The 16401-nt window shown below is 53.0% G+C and overlaps 1 protein-coding gene across 3 annotated transcripts in view; it reads right to left on the bottom strand.

The window, feature by feature from the left end:
* Positions 1–16401, bottom strand: part of evla (Enah/Vasp-like a) — a 52811-nt gene that overhangs the window by 475 nt on the left and 35935 nt on the right. For 2 of the 3 annotated variants that reach the window (XM_036542081.1, XM_036542082.1), the window contains 10 exons: positions 8186–8249; positions 6308–6384; positions 5091–5930; positions 4155–4402; positions 3807–3916; positions 3409–3469; positions 2374–2425; positions 2168–2228; positions 835–895; positions 32–89 (listed from right to left, as the gene is read on the bottom strand). In XM_036542081.1, the coding sequence (XP_036397974.1) occupies positions 32–89; positions 835–895; positions 2168–2228; positions 2374–2425; positions 3409–3469; positions 3807–3916; positions 4155–4402; positions 5091–5930; positions 6308–6384; positions 8186–8249 (1632 nt within the window). The remainder of the gene's footprint in view (positions 1–31; positions 90–834; positions 896–2167; positions 2229–2373; positions 2426–3408; positions 3470–3806; positions 3917–4154; positions 4403–5090; positions 5931–6307; positions 6385–8185; positions 8250–16401) is intronic. The other variant, XM_036542083.1, reaches the window with a different exon arrangement.

Raw genomic sequence — 16401 nt, 5'->3', positions numbered from 1 at the left:
AAACCAAATTAAGTCACATGATCAGCCTTACCATCAATGATCTCATCCTTCACTTTGTGCAATTCACGTACGACCTCTTCCAAGATTTCCTGTGAAAACAAGTGAAGCTTCTTCCAATGCACACTTTCCCACACGACTTTGTGACTCATTTATATTGTGCTCACCAGATGAACTGCTGCTCTTATGCAAACATTTGCATTCTTCACAGCTGTTTGCATTCTTATGCATTATTCTCACCTCACCTGGCAAGAGGTGGCACCGTATATCCAGGCTAAAATGTTCATTTTAAATATTGAGAAATTAGTCTTTGGTTCTATATTCTGTGTACTATACTTGGTTCTATGCTTTAAGGTCTTTGGTTTTATGGCGTACGGTTGGGTTAAGGGAGGAGCTATTCAATAATTTTATCATGGGTTTGCACTTCCTATTGATGAGGAATGTATGAATAATTAATATGTATGAGTGCTGAAACAATGCAGACAAAATACAAAAATATGTGTGGCTATTATTTAGCACATTACAGCATAAAAATGGTCATTAGTCTGTATTTGTTTCTGTGTGGTGAATGATCACTCAGAGGAGGGAAAGAGTGCCGTGAGACAGCAACAGGAGAAAGAGGAAGAACAGCACACAGGAACGGCTGGCTACGCTCACAGCACCAGGCGCTTGGAGATACACAGTAACATTACTCTGGAGTCCCGGGGATATTAATATGCTTTTCTACTCAGTGATCAAAGGGCCAGCAGGAGATGACTGGTGGGCTGTGGCCGCACAGCCTGTGTTAATGTAACAGCTTCTGTTACGGCGATCCTGCGGCTTCAGATCAACTCTTACCTGCTTCATTCTGTCAAAGTCTAAGGCGTCTGTGTCACTGGTGCTCCCGATCGGTCTCACCCTGCATGAGAAGCAGAGACGTTACAGCAGCTCTCACTGCGGTCCCCTCATCTCTCCGCATTTAAGCCTTTATTTCAGCCCGAACTCATCACTGACTGCTGAAGCGCTCAAACGCACACAGCGGCACCATCAGCAGGAAGCTGCAAGCTGGAGGAGCACCACAGAGCAGAAGCACCCAGAGCTGGGGGAGCGATCACACGCTGGGGCAGGTACCTAGTGCTGCTCTGCACCTGGGGGCAGCTCTTAACCTCAGGACTCCTCAGGGGGGTGGAAGCTCTGAATAAATGGGAGGGAAGCGGTCAGAGAGAGCTGGTCTGCTCACGCCTGCGCACGTCACCCTGCAGCTCAAACTGTGGTGTTATTACTGAGCCCACGGGGGCGCCGGGGCACCTGGGAAATCAGCTGCTTCTTGCTTCCTCCTCAGCGATTGGACAGGGTGTGTGTGACTGACTGAGCAGCAGCTGCAGTAACCCAGGCTGCTCACTAGGGGGTGAGAAAGCTGGCCAAGCTGCTGCAGCCATTGAACAGTTGCTCATTTTGTATGCTGTTCTGACTAAACCAGGATGTGAATATTAAATATGCCGGTAACACGTAAAACTAAGTAATCACTGCTGGATCTGCAGTGCTCTCGTAGGGAGTCCTTTAACCGCCTTGACCCCACCTTACAGAAATTTCCTGAGTTGAATCAAATCAAAGACATGAACAGATTCTAGATGTGGATGTTCAAAAGGAGGCCTAAGGCTGGGGGCAGGGGGTGCACGGCTAGGGGTGGAGAGAGGTCAGGGTCTGAACTGTGGAGCGCTCTGGCAGCCCCACAACCTGCCTGTGATCTGCACAGGATCCCCAACATTCGGGTCTGTAAGGGGCAGTAGGCACCCCCCCAGACAGGACTGAACAGCCCTGTAACAATAAAAACCTGCTGAGGTGATCACAGTGCTTGAGAGCTCTGCTGTGCACCGATGAGCTCGTGCTGAAGAAGCTTTCCTGGCTGTCCTTTTATACACTTATTTGTACATATAATATTTGAAATACTTTATTTGCACTTTGTTCGGTATTGGTTGCTTTCATACTGAACAGGTGATAGTGTATGTACCCCAGAGCCTTGTCATGGATGAGTAACACACAGTAGAGAAGGAAACACAGGCTTTGGTGCCCCCTGCTGATAATGTTATATTAAATTGTGATCTTTCTCTGCTGATAGATTGTGTGTGTGGGAGATTCTGGGTCCTCCCAGTGGGTACAGTCTGATACGCTGTGAGTGGGGAGCACTGACCTGGAGACCAGTGAAGACTTGTCTGCAGAATTGGCTCGATCCCAGGGCTTCTTCACAGGATCTGTGGGGTTTGGGGGGGGGGGGTGATGGGGGTAGAGAGGGCAGCAGTGAGGGACATATTATATACTTATTCTATATTATATTAATTTCTCATGTGTGTGTGGTGTGCGGTCGTGCTGTGAGACGGGACGGCGGGGGGGCAGTACCTGTGGAATTTGCCTGGCCAGGTGCCCGGGTGATGGGGGAGTTGGGGTCCTCCTGCAGGACAGAGGGACAGGATGATCACAACAGAGGGACTGATATCTATGGTACCTGCACCTCATCAGCTCAGACCAGACAGTTACCCTCAGGGAAACTGCACCGTGCATTCGTCCTGCTTTATCCAATCAGGTCTGCCTGCTGCTTACACTCTCACTGTTTCAGCTGCTGAATCTACCGTTTCAAGGAGTTTAATGATGGAACTTTCAATTCAACAACGACAGAGACAGACCCTGGAAAGTACAGGGAGTCACTCAGTGCCATATATATGCCATTACAACACTAAATAATTAAATAAAACTAATAAACACAACACGCTAACTTTTAAATATGGACATGTGTTTGTTTTTCTAAGAGGCTTAAATTGTGAGCTCCAGTCACATGCTGCTGTCCCCAGGACTCTGAACAGTTCCTCACTGTCTCCCTCACCAAGTATAAATCACAGTAAAAACACAACAACCCATCATATAACCTATTCATTCATCTACACACATTGCTGGGTTCATCATTATAATTACTTTGCCAGTTTGTAAATTTGAAATACCATCCACCAGCAATATCAGTAGATCAGTTATAAAGATTTGGTATTCTTGTGACAATAAGTAATTTTTATAAAAAGCAGTATGCCAAAGTTTTCTTTATTGAGAGGGAGGCAACATAATTGGGAAGAATTTCAGGTATATTCATCTCTTTTCCCTGTGTGTGTAACAGTGGTGAAGGAAGCCTGAATGGTGTTTAATGAGAGTGAAACCCTTTGACATTATGAGCAGCTTCAGTGGCCTGTCTGGCTGCTGCTCTCTCAGGTCCCACACTCTGATCTCAGAGGAGCCCAGTGGAGGGGCCGTGTCTGAACCGCTGACCGGGACCGGGGGCTGGGGGCCGGGGGCCCGGGGCCCGGGGCCCGGGGCCCGGGGCGGGGGGGGGGCGGCTAGAGCAGGGGCGTGGCTCTGAGCATGGCTCCTTCTGGAATCTCCAGCACTCACGTTTTGGCTTTCTTCCTCTTTCTTGTCTCCAGGTTTTTCTGTCTGTGTGGCAGCTTTCCTTCTGTAGGACCCAGTAAAGCAGGTTGGACACACAAATACACACATACAGAGCTGTACAGCCGGCACTGAGATAAAACCTGACACAACACTGATTTAAACAAACCTTCACTATCAAACCCCAGACACACATTTCTGCAGCAACACACCTGCTTTAGCCTGAGAAACTGATAATTACAGTGGGTTTTACCAAAGAACCGTGCATTTCACAGGATGCTGATTTTACTCATTTTTCATGAAACAGAATCAGGGGGATGTAATGTGGAGCGACGCAGATGCTGCTGGACCCCCCTCTCAGAGAGGCGGTGGCGGGAGGAGTAGGGCGCCCCCTGCTGGTTCACCTTCTGGCCAGGAGGGCGTTCATCTCCTCCATCAGGCCCCCTCCCCCGCCCGCGCCGCCGCTGGTCCGGTTGGCATCGCTCTTGGCACCGCTGCTGCCCCCGTCCTCAGGCTGTGGACACACAGCACAGTCACGCCCCCTCCTGACCAATCGCAACCTAGCACCCACTAGCCCCTCCCACATAAACCCACCAATCCCAACAGTCCTGAGAGGATCATGAACTTCCAGATAACCTGCACTGACAGTATAAGCATATTGATTGAACAGGCCTGCAGGATGAAATCCCAGCAAACCCCACAGACCCCGGCACAGTGGAGACCTGCAGTGAGGCTCGAGCGACGGCACTCACCCGCTGGACTCTGCGGAGTTTAGCTCCGGCCAGCGCAGCGGCCAGTCCTGAGGGGGCCTCCTCCCCCTGCCCCCCCGGCCCCCCGCCCGCCGGCAGCGGAGGAGGGGGGGGTGGGGCTCCGGTGGAGGGGGGTGGGGGGCCCGGCGGGGGCGGCGGGGGTGGGGGCCCCCCCGCGGACACGGGGGCTGGCGTGGCGATGGGAGGGGCCACTGAGAGCACGGAGGGATGCCCTGGTGGGACGGCGGCACCTGGGGGGAGAGAGAAACACAGTGTCACACCCCCCGCTCTGGCCACGCCCACCTCCCAGCATGCATTTCTGCACTCCTGCACCTCTCTGCCCTTCCAGCGAGACACACACACACACACACACACACACACACACACACACACACACATGCACACACACACACTCACACACATACACACACACACACACACACCCACACACACACACATACACACACACTCACACACAGTCACACACAGTCACACACACAGACACATACACACACACTCACACACACACTCTCACACACACTCACACACACCCACACACACACACACACTCCCACGCTGCAGGAAGGCTGGTTTTCTGGACAGTCCTGTTATTCCACACGGGCGGAGCTGTGAGCAGGAGCACACATGCGTGCTGCCGGGTGCGTCGCAGCGCTGTTACACACGCACCGCAAGCCGACACACTCAGGAGGCTGAGAAACTCACACACCACACCAGCTTTCTGTGCTGTTCCCTGGTGATGCAGCCAGGGGATGTCCTCCCCCTGGAGCTCGGCGTGTGAATGTAGGATCTGTGTGTGAGCGTTCCCACCAGAGGAACTGCTGATTGGTGCTGTGTGTGAGGTGTGGTCTGTGGAGCCTCATGCAGAGAGGGAGGAGCTGCAGGCCCACTGCTCCGCCCAGCGGGCTCTGGGATACTTACTGGAGTTGGGCGTGGCTTGAGAGGTGGGAGTGGGGGTCTTCTCGGGCGACGCCCCCTCAGACAGAGCGGTGTAAGAGGGGGCTGAGGAGCTGAGGGGGGGCACGATCTGGTACAGCTGTTGCCCTTGGAAGGAGGGGAAGGGGAGCTGGTGGGTGGGGCCCTGCACCCGGTGACCAATTAGAGCGGGCAGGGGGACGGCCTCACAGCAAGGAGCAAAGGTCCCGTCGGGGTTTTTGAGGAGGAGAGTACAGGAGGCGGGGCTGGGGGCGGGACGGGGGGCGGGGCCGGTGAGGGCTGCCTGTGGCTGAGAGGCATAGCACTCCTCGGGGAGGCCGTTGGAGGGCTGCAGGGGGGCGCGGTCTGCAGGAGAGGCTTTGCCCCGCCCGTTTTGGAGGGGGGGCAGGGGGAGGGCCACAGGAAGCACAGGCTGGGGGCACACCTGCCTCACAGGTACAGCCATCGCTACGGGGGGTGAGGAGGGCAGGGGGGTGAAGACGAGGGGCGAGGACCACACTCCGGGCTTGGGGGGCAGCGTGGAGCTGCGGGGCGGCATTGGGGGGGACAGGGGGATCTGCCGAACCTTACGGGACTGCGCTCCCCCCCCAGGCTGCACTGGGGAGAAGGCAGAGGCCAGGGAGGTAGAAAGCTGCGACCGCTGGGCCTGGCAGTGGGGGGAATCACACCCCCCCTCCTGGTCCTGGGACGAGGACGAGGAGGAGCAGGAGGAAAGGGGGGGCGAGGTGACCTTAGTGTAGGAGGCGGGGGGCAAGGTGCTGGCTCGGCAGGGTCTGTACTCGGACTGGCAGGGGGAGGGCGACACTTTAAACTGAAGGGTGGAGACTAACGGGGGGCACAAGAGGGGGAGAAAGAGGCGACAGAGAGAGAGAGAAGAGTGAATACCACAGAACCCAGCACGCAGGGGAAATACTGAAAGTAAAGCATAGAGAAAAGACGAGTGGGACCAGATGAACACCCAGGAGAGCCCTCACCACACTCACCCTCACCACCCTCACACTCACACCCTCACCACCCTCACACTGCAACCTTTCTCTCACATTGACGGGCCTGCTGGCTGCTGTGGGGAGAGGGGAGGTCCAGCCCAGCTCGGCCATTACAGACCACAGGGCCTACCTATGACACTGACCTGAGAACAGCTATACAGTGGCAGTGTGGGAGAGATTGGGCTATAAGACTGACCTGGGACCAGCTGTGCTCACCTGAGGCGGACGTTCGTCGCTCCCTCTCCATCTGCGCCTGCATCTGCTGCTGCTGCTGCTGCTGCTCCATCACCTGCCTGCAGACACAGAGATGCAAACCTGAGAGCACAGCCACACCCCCACTGCAGCCAGCCCAAACGCTGGCCAAACGCCGGCCAAACGCCGACCAAACGCTGGCCAAACGCCGACCAAACTCAGGCAAAACGCCTGGGCCAGCAGCCCCTGGAAGGGAGAGCTTTCTCGGCTGCAGGGAATTCCCTGTAAACTGCTGTCCGGCTGCAAGGCATGCTGGGAGTATGCATAAATTAACCCAGAGCCTGGAGGAGGTTTGCTGGAGCACAGCGCCATCCTCCTCTTAGAATAAGACATCTCCCTCTGACATTTGATCCAGTATTCTGTGATTGCACAATGTCAGAAACATACAACAGCAACCTGAGCTGAAACAGGGGCAGATGGGAGGGGACCGGAATTTTCCAGCTGCGCTCTGTGGATCGCAGTTCCAGCTTCTTCATGCGTCACATCTGCTAACGCCACGCAGCAAGGCCAGGCTGCAGTGCCTCGTCTTGCCACCGGAGGGAAGCATTTCATAGCAGTTTCTATTAATAAACCATCTGAGCTGTTCTCCAATAAACAGCATTTTCATGGATGATATGCGGAAGTGGCTTCAATGACAGAAGCTGCCAAATAAATAATCCTCTCAGGGCCAAAACAAAGAAAAATCTTTCAAGAATTGACGTCATGTTTCCATTTATAATTATATCTCTGAATAAAGTGGTCAGATCGCTTAAAATTCTGTAGTGTCTGTATTGCTGTAGTGCTGTAGTGTGTGTAGCGCTATAGTGCTGTAGTGTGTGTAGTGTGTGTAGAGCTGTAGTGTTTGTAGAGCTGTAGTGTGTGTAGTGTGTGTAGAGCTGTAGTGTGTGTAGCGCTATAGTGCTGTAGTGTGTGTAGTGTGTGTAGTGCTGTAGTGTGTGTAGAGCTGTAGTGTGTGTAGTGTGTGTAGAGCTGTAGTGTTTGTAGAGCTGTAGTGTGTGTAGTGCTGTAGTGTGTGTAGAGCTGTAGTGTGTGTAGTGTGTGTAGAGCTGTAGTGTTTGTAGAACTGTAGTGTGTGTAGTGCTGTAGTGTGTGTAGAGCTGTAGTGTGTGTAGTGTGTGTAGAGCTGTAGTGTTTGTAGAGCTGCAGTGTGTGTAGTGCTGTAGTGTGTGTAGAGCTGTAGTGTGTGTAGAACTGTAGTGTGTGTAGTGCTGTAGTGTGTGTAGAGCTGTAGTGTGTGTAGAGCTGTAGTGTGTGTAGTGTGTGTAGAGCTGTAGTGTGTGTAGAGCTGTAGTGTGTGTAGTGCTGTAGTGTGTGTAGTGCTGTAGTGTGTGTAGAGCTGTAGTGTGTGTAGAGCTGTAGTGTGTGTAGTGTGTGTAGTGCTGTAGTGCTGTAGTGTGTGTAGTGCTGTAGTGTGTGTAGAGCTGTAGTGCTGTAGTGTGTGTAGAGCTGTAGTGTTTGTAGAGCTGTAGTGTGTGTAGTGCTGTAGTGTGTGTAGAGCTGTAGTGTGTGTAGTGTGTGTAGAGCTATAGTGCTGTAGTGTGTGTAGTGTGTGTAGAGCTGTAGTGTTTGTAGAGCTGTAGTGTGTGTAGAGCTGTAGTGTGTGTAGTGCTGTAGTGTGTGTAGAGCTGTAGTGTGTGTAGTGCTGTAGTGTGTGTAGAGCTGTAGTGTGTGTAGAGCTGTAGTGTGTAGAGCTGTAGTGCTGTAGTGTGTGTAGAGCTGTAGTGTGTGTAGTGTGTGTAGTGCTGTAGTGTGTGTAGAGCTGTAGTGCTGTAGTGTGTGTAGGGCTGTAGTGTGTGTAGAGCTGTAGCGTTTTGTGTTTTGAGCGGGTTCTATGTTCCGTACCTTCTCTGTCCCTCCACGTCATCTGTGGAGGGTCCGTTCTGGACCTGGCGCTGGCCCGCCGGACCTGGAGCAGGGGAACAGAGAACAGCCTTTTTTACCCCCGTCCTACATGAGTCTTAAAAAGCAGACCTCTCCGAAATACCACCTTACCACAACAAGAGCAATGGAGCTGCCTCCAGTCATGGCAGTCCGAAAGGGTAACACTTCAAAAACACACACACACACTCATGCACAACAGCCACATACACACACACTCATACACACACATACACTCACAAACACACTCACACACACACACAAACACACAAACACACACACACACACACACACACGTATACTCATACTCACACACACACTCATGCACAACAGCCACATACACACACACTCATACACACACATACACTCACAAACACACTCACACACACACACAAACACACAAACACACACACACACACACACACTCACACGTATACTCATACTCACACACACACCCATACACACACACTCATGCACAACAGCCACATACACATGCTTTACATTTGGAGCTGTAGAAAAAGAATGGCTTTGCTGTCCTTATGGAAGAGAACATGAGGAAAAGCAGTGATAGATCTGATAGCCTGCAGTGACAGTGATGCAGATACACACACTGCTGCCCCCAGACTGCGAGGACCGCAATGAACAAAACCACAGTACCGACAAACTAATGCGTTTCAGTGTTTTACATCTGAATGTGAAGGAAAAACCCTGTTATCAAGGCAGAAACAAATAATGAAATTATTCAAGTGGCAGATATAAGAGCAGGATGTGGTAGAACCTCGTCGCCTCGGAACGCTCTCCATCACATGAGCTGGGAGTCACTGGCTGCTTATAAACAGGGCTCTCATGTTACCCAGGAGGCTGTGACCTCCATGTGAGCGTTTCATTGGCCAGCACGTGCAGACAGTCACGCCCTCAGCCCTGCTGGTGTTATGTGACCCCCCCAGGTGTGGTTACCTGCTGCGGGAGGTGACCCCTCCCCTGTGCACTCATATGGTGTGATGTCACAGGCTGCCTCTAATGGGTGAGTGTGTGTGACCCCACAGCCCTGACCCCACAGCCCTGACCCCACAGCGTGACCCCACAGCCCTGACCCCACAGCCCTGATACCACAGCCCTGACCCCACAGCCCTGACCCCACAGCGTGACCCCACAGCCCTGATCCCACAGCCCTGACCCCACAGCCCTGACCCCACAGCGTGACCCCACAGCCCTGATCCCACAGCGTGACCCCACAGCCCTGATCCCACAGCCCTGACCCCACAGCCCTGACCCCACAGCCCTGATCCCACAGCCCTGACCCCACAGCCCTGACCCCACAGCCCTGACCCCACAGCCCTGACCCCACAGCGTGACCCCACAGCCCTGATCCCACAGCGTGACCCCACAGCCCTGACCCCACAGCCCTGACCCCACAGCCCTGATCCCACAGCCCTGACCCCACAGCCCTGACCCCACAGCCCTGACCCCACAGCCCTGACCCCACAGCCCTGACCCCACAGCGTGACCCCACAGCCCTGATCCCACAGCGTGACCCCACAGCCCTGACCCCACAGCCCTGACCCCACAGCCCTGACCCCACAGCCCTGACCCCACAGCCCTGACCCCACAGCCCTGACCCCACAGCGTGACCCCACAGCCCTGATCCCACAGCGTGACCCCACAGCCCTGACCCCACAGCCCTGACCCCACAGCCCTGATCCCACAGCCCTGACCCCACAGCCCTGACCCCACAGCCCTGACCCCACAGCCCTGACCCCACAGCGTGACCCCACAGCCCTGATCCCACAGCGTGACCCCACAGCCCTGACCCCACAGCCCTGATCCCACAGCCCTGACCCCACAGCCCTGATCCCACAGCCCTGACCCCACAGCGTGAGGTCATGTAGGGCAACTGTTATGCATAGTCACACGCTCCAACATTTTTAACCTTTTTATGTGTGTGTGTGTGTCTGTGTGTGTGCATGTCATATATGTTATAGGTCATATGTCAGCACTGTCTTTGTAATATTTATTTTTGTGTATATTGTATGTTTTTAAATTCCATGTTACATGTGTCATGTGTTTTTTGTAGCTTACATGTTAAGGACACCCATCTCTCTCTTGAACTGCAAAACCAGTTTACCCACGGGTACCAATAAAGTAAACTGAACTGAACTGAACTGAACTGAACTGAACTGACCCCACAGCCCTGACACCACAGCGTGATCCCACAGCCCTCACCCCACAGCCCTGACCCCACAGCCCTGATCCCACAGCCCTCACCCCACAGCCCTCACCCCACAGCCCTGATCCCACAGCCCTGACCCCACAGCCCTGACCCCACAGCCCTGACCCCACAGCCCTGACCCCACAGCCCTCACCCCACAGCCCTCACCCCACAGCCCTGATCCCACAGCCCTCACCCCACAGCCCTGATCCCACAGCCCTCACCCCACAGCCCTCACCCCACAGCCCTGATCCCACAGCCCTGACCCCACAGCCCTGACCCCACAGCCCTCACCCCACAGCCCTGACCCCACAGCCCTGATCCCACTGCCCTGACCCCACAGCCCTGACCCCACAGCGTGACCCCACAGCCCTGACCCCACAGCGTGACCCCACAGCCCTGACCCCACAGCCCTGACCCCACAGCCCTGACCCCACAGCGTGATCCCAGGGTGTGATCCCACAGCCCTGACCCCACAGCCCTGACACCACAGCGTGATCCCACAGCCCTGACCCCACAGCCCTGACCCCACAGCGTGATCCCACAGCCCTGACCCCACAGCCCTGACCCCACAGTGTGGGGTGGGGGGGCAATGCTCTGACACACAGCAGTGAGCAGAGGCCCGGCAGCTTGCTGTGGAAAGAATTAATCAGAGCAGATTTCCTGACATCTTTCAGGCTATTACTGAAAGTTTAGCTGCCAGCTCATGACATTGAAAATAAGATGCTTGGAGCTTGGAGTATTTACTTTGATGAAAGACTGTCTGGACAATTACCTGTCTGTCAAAAGGTACATGCACCGGTCAGAGCCTGCCTTCTCTGCTTGTCTCTTGCAGTGCCTGGCTCAGGGTGCGAGTGAGGGGACTGCTCTGTCCCTCTCCCCTCCATGTAGTACATACACAGCCTGCATCACACACAGCACCGACCGCGTTAACACCAAACCCCAATCATGCATGCTACTGCACACCGCGCCATTACCACAGAGTTTCTGTGTGAACAAACACCACAGTATCACAGGGGTGAAGACAGCACACTGTGTAACCTGTAGCTATCCTTACGTCCATAAGTGGCCTGTAGAGGACTGCTGAATATATGTCACAAAAACCCAAGCGCTTTAATCTGAATGTGAAGAGAGCAGCTCCACAGTGTGGGGAGGCAGGCCCGCCGAGGTGCTCCTCCTCCGACCCAGATAAAGAGGGGCTTTCTGTCCTAATGAGCGCTGCAGGAGTGAAACCCACAGGCATTCAGACAGGAAACCTCAGCGTAGCCGGGTCTGCAGCGCGTCTCAGAATGAACACGGTGACAGCCTCAGAGTGCGTCTAACACACGTGCCCTCAGCTCGGGGGCTGTCGGGCACACAGGGCTGTAAATACGATACAATAAAGCAGAAACATGAGCTGCAGCTGCGACGCTGCCCACAGAGGGCTGTAACGCTGAGCGGGTAAATGCACTGCGCTACGCTCTGCTGCGCTACGCTCCGCTGCACTACGCTCTGCTGCACTGCGCTCCACTGCCTTCCACTGCGCTGCACTGCGCTACGCTCTGCTGCACTACGCTCTGCTGCACTACGCTCCGCTGCACTGTGCTCCACTGCCTTCCACTGCGCTGCACTGCGCTACGCTCTGCTGCACTACGCTCCGCTGCGCTACGCTCCGCTGCCTTCCACTGCGCTGCACTACGCTCCGCTCCGCTGCACTACGCTCCGCTGCGCTCCGCTGCACTGTGCTCCACTGCCTTCCACTGCGCTACGCTCCGCTGCACTACGCTCCGCTGCACTACGCTCCGCTGCACTGTGCTCCACTGCGCTACACTACACTGCACTGCGCTGTCGCGTCTGAATGGCTGAGACAGGCAGGGGACGATGGATGTGGCACTTGGCCGTGCTGCAGAGACCCACTCAGAGGGTTAATGTGATGCACAGCAGTGAGGGGCGGGGCAGCACCAGCCTCTGCAGTCAGTGCTCAGGAAGAGGGGAATTATGGGTAATGGTAAAAGACAGTGTAGAAGAGCCAGGCTCCTTGGCATCGCGGTCAAAGTCGCATGGTTGGTACCCTGTAGACCCGGGTTCAAGGCCGGGTGGGGTGACTGCGCTCGCCCTTTGCTACAAATGGTGTCAGAAGTGGGATGGCTGGCTGCGAGGCCATCGGAGGCGTGCCTGGTGTGTGAGCTGTATGAGGGACCCCCAGGTTAGGTTGACCCCGGTGTGAAGGACCCTAGAGATGGGTAAAGCACGGTGTGAGGGACCCCAGAGATGGGTGAAGCACTGGTGAGTGGGGCACCCTGGGATGGAAGAAGTACGGCAGGAGAATGCGTGAGGGATGCCATGGTGCGTGAAGCGCCTGAGTGTGCTTCCCGAAGGGAAGGGCAGTGTGACAGAGTGCTGTCACTACGGTTGAGTATGCGCTCTGACTGCCATACCAACGAGCCTGGCTCTTTGGCGTCGCGGTCAAAGTTTGGTACCCCGTAGACCCGGGTTCAAGGCCGGGCGGGGCGACTGCTCTCGCCCTTCGCTACAGACAGATGTAGCTTTGGCCGTCCCTCAGGTGCTGCTACAGGAGGTGCCCCAGGACAGGGGCATAAATACTGCGTTCCTTTAATACTGAGAATACACACTGCGTTCCTACTGAGAATACACACTGCATTTCTTTAATACTGAGAATACACACTGCGTTTCTTTCATACTGAGAATACACACTGCATTTCTTTAATACTGAGAATACACACTGCATTTCTTTAATACTGAGAATACACACTGCGTTCCTTTAATACTGAGAATACACACTGTGTTCCTTTAATACTGACAATACACACTGCATTTCTTTAATACTGAGAATACACACTGTGTTCCTTTAATACTGAGAATACACACTGTGTTCCTTTAATACTGAGAATACACACTGCGTTCCTACTGAGAATACACACTGTGTTCCTTTAATACTGAGAATACACACTGCGTTCCTTTAATACTGAGAATACACACTGCATTTCTTTAATACCGAGAATACACACTGCGTTCCTTTAATACTGAGAATACACACTGAATTCTGGGTACATCAGCGGAGGTACTGATGGTAGCTGGTCATCTGGCAGTCAGTAGGATAATCCTCATCTTTAAAACTGCTAATTCAATCACTCATAAATACCAACTGCTTACAGATTAGGGCAGAAAGCCCCACACGCATGGCAGATGAGACATTTATCCTGTTTTGTGATCATTCATGGTTCAAATTTGATTTATTAATATTTCTGCAGCTCAAATGTACATGTTTTCAAGCTCATTGAAAATCACCTTTACTTAAAAGCTCAGTGAAAGGTCTCAACACAAAGTGATTGTCTGAACTGATATCTCAAGTTTTCTGATTTGGCCTGGACAGAGTTTATCCAAAATGAGGGCATATTTCTAAGATATGCGTTATGATGTGACTGTCTTCTCTGTGCAACACTTCCTCTGTCCTGCACTGTGGTGACTACTGTCTTTAACTACAGCATTGCTGGCAACTAGACAGGTAAAGCCCAGTGAAAATAAGCGTAACATTGTTACTGCATATAGATGCTTTCATCCAAACTTATTTTTAATTTAAATTAAATTTAAAATATTCAATATTATTTAAACCTGTACAATTTATGCTGAAGTATTCAAAAGGCTCATATCAATTCTAGAACTATCTGTTCTCTAGGAGGGATCTGCTCAGCCTCCATAGTTAATGTGAGTGTCTTGCAACAGCATTCTGCAATGAGGACAAATAACTGTGAGAAAGGCGATTTTCCACCAGGGTCAGGGCAGGCAGGTGAAGTTTTCCAGTGCAATTTAGATTTCTTCACAGTACACAGCTTTGCACCACACATTTTAAGAGAAACATGGGGGCATCAATTAAGTCTGAAGGGGACACAGAGTGAGCAAAGCCTGCCTGTTCCCCATGACTGTGCCCCATGGCTGCCACCCCTGCGACAGAATCCTGTCAGACCCACAATGAGCCCTCTTACAATGAAAGGGAACTTTGCCATTGAGCCCCCAAACCACTGTGGCCTCTGAGGTCAGACAGCAGACACTCATCCATCACACTTTATATCTTATTCATCACAAAACACAAGCTGTTATATCACCAGTAACACTGCTGCCAACCCTGAGCACAATGTGTGTCCTACATGCCACACTTACTAACACAGTCACTGGGATAAACCTGGGTTTGAACACAGCGAAAAGCAGCCGTCTCCTGTTACAGTATCAGAGCTTTACAGAGTTTTACCGTCACAGTGCACAGACCTCCTGGCCACTGTGCCTCACACGCAGAACATCAGCTCATCACCTCAGAAAGCCATGACAGCCCATCTGCAGCCTCCAAGCCTTCCGAGAAGCACTTCCCATATTCTTCCTTCCCCATACAGACCTCCTCCCTACCTGAACCTGCACCGCAGCCTCGGTAATCTCTCAATAATCTCTGGATAATCTGCCCGTAATCTCTGGGTTAGATCAGCGGGTGGCGGCCCGCAGCGGCGTTGTACCTACAGGACATCCTGCAGAAGAAGAAGTGGCTGAAACTGCAGACACAGAAGCAATGGCAGACCCATCCCGTGCAGCCCATACCGCCAGGCCTCCTCCTGCCCGCCTTCCCTCTCACCTGCCCCTCGCCCCCCTCCCCCGCCCCGCGTCCGTTAGCCCCGCCTCTGGGATTGGGTTGCCCTCCCGCCTGTAACCCACACTGCTGCACACTGAATATTTCACGCTGGGCGCGGCCCTCAGCACAGCCTGGGGCTCCGGTTCTCAGGTGGCCTCGGGAAGCACCTGGAGCTCCAGGTGTGAGTTCCCTTCTCTCACGCTCTGAGAGGAAAGACTGCATGTGTCTGAGGAAACATGATCAGAGCCCAGGGTATCTCAGAGCGACACTCTGAGCAGTGAACAGGACCACATATGGTCATCTGAAAGCTTCAGAACAACAGACAGAGAATTCTGGGAAAAAGACCCAGGGCACAAATGACATGTGAATTCAGTGGGAAAGAGCAGGAGTACAGTGCAAAAATCACACTAAAAATATAAAATTTTTATATATAATTACAGATTAGTTTCCTACCTAAACATTCATGTCTCTCTTTCTGTGTATAAAAACATTTTTACGTTAAACCTGCTACTTCACATGTGCAATTGAACTGGGCACATAGACAGCATGTAATAGGATAGGCTGTGACAGTTCTGCTGGTCTCCTGTGGGAGGCGCTGTCTCAGGGAGAGGTGCAGTGCAGTGCCACTGCCCTGCCACTATAGATAGCACCCTGCTGCTCCCGCAGCCACAGGAAGAGGCTGCACACTATTCTGAGAGAGCTATTAAAGGGGCCATCAGGCCGAATGTTTACTACCTATCAAAATACCTGCCAATAACCTTTAGTGGGAACAGAAGTGCTCCGCTGGGTGTCGCCTGTGCAGCCTCTGTTTCTGTCTGCCTGGCTTTCATCACTGTTCATCGAAATAAAATGGATACAAAATGTGTGTGTGTGTGTGCGTGTGTGTACATGTGTCTACATGTGCATATGTGTGTACAGACTGAAAAAAACTAAATCTGCCAATAAAAACTTTAGCTATATTGACAGTTCACTGAATCAGCATGTACTAAAATATTTAATGAATCCCTAACAGCTCTCCCTGCCTAAACTGCAAGTATCTATTGTCTACAACTTGCACATGGATGTGATTGAGCACAGATTTCATGAGAACATCCCCACCCGCGGTGTAGAGCAGGCCGTGGTGGAGGTTGCTCCTTGACTCTGGCCCCTCTCAGGCCTGTCTATGTAAGGGTGCTGCTGTAACTGTATCCTTGTTAACGGATGACTGACAACCCTTTAATAAGCTGCCGGGGGGGGGGGAATTTATTCCTCCCCAGCTCACTGTGCTCAAGCACTCGCCTAGACTCACATTAACAACAGATGCATGATGGGAAACCCCTCCCGTGTGCTGCTTTCCACCGCAGGAGTGAATCAGCA

This window comes from Megalops cyprinoides, chromosome 12 (assembly GCF_013368585.1).
Source record: "Megalops cyprinoides isolate fMegCyp1 chromosome 12, fMegCyp1.pri, whole genome shotgun sequence".
Lineage (NCBI taxonomy): Eukaryota > Metazoa > Chordata > Actinopteri > Elopiformes > Megalopidae > Megalops > Megalops cyprinoides.
The sequence above is the reverse complement of the archived record's forward strand: the minus strand, read 5'-3'. Positions and strand labels throughout refer to the sequence as shown.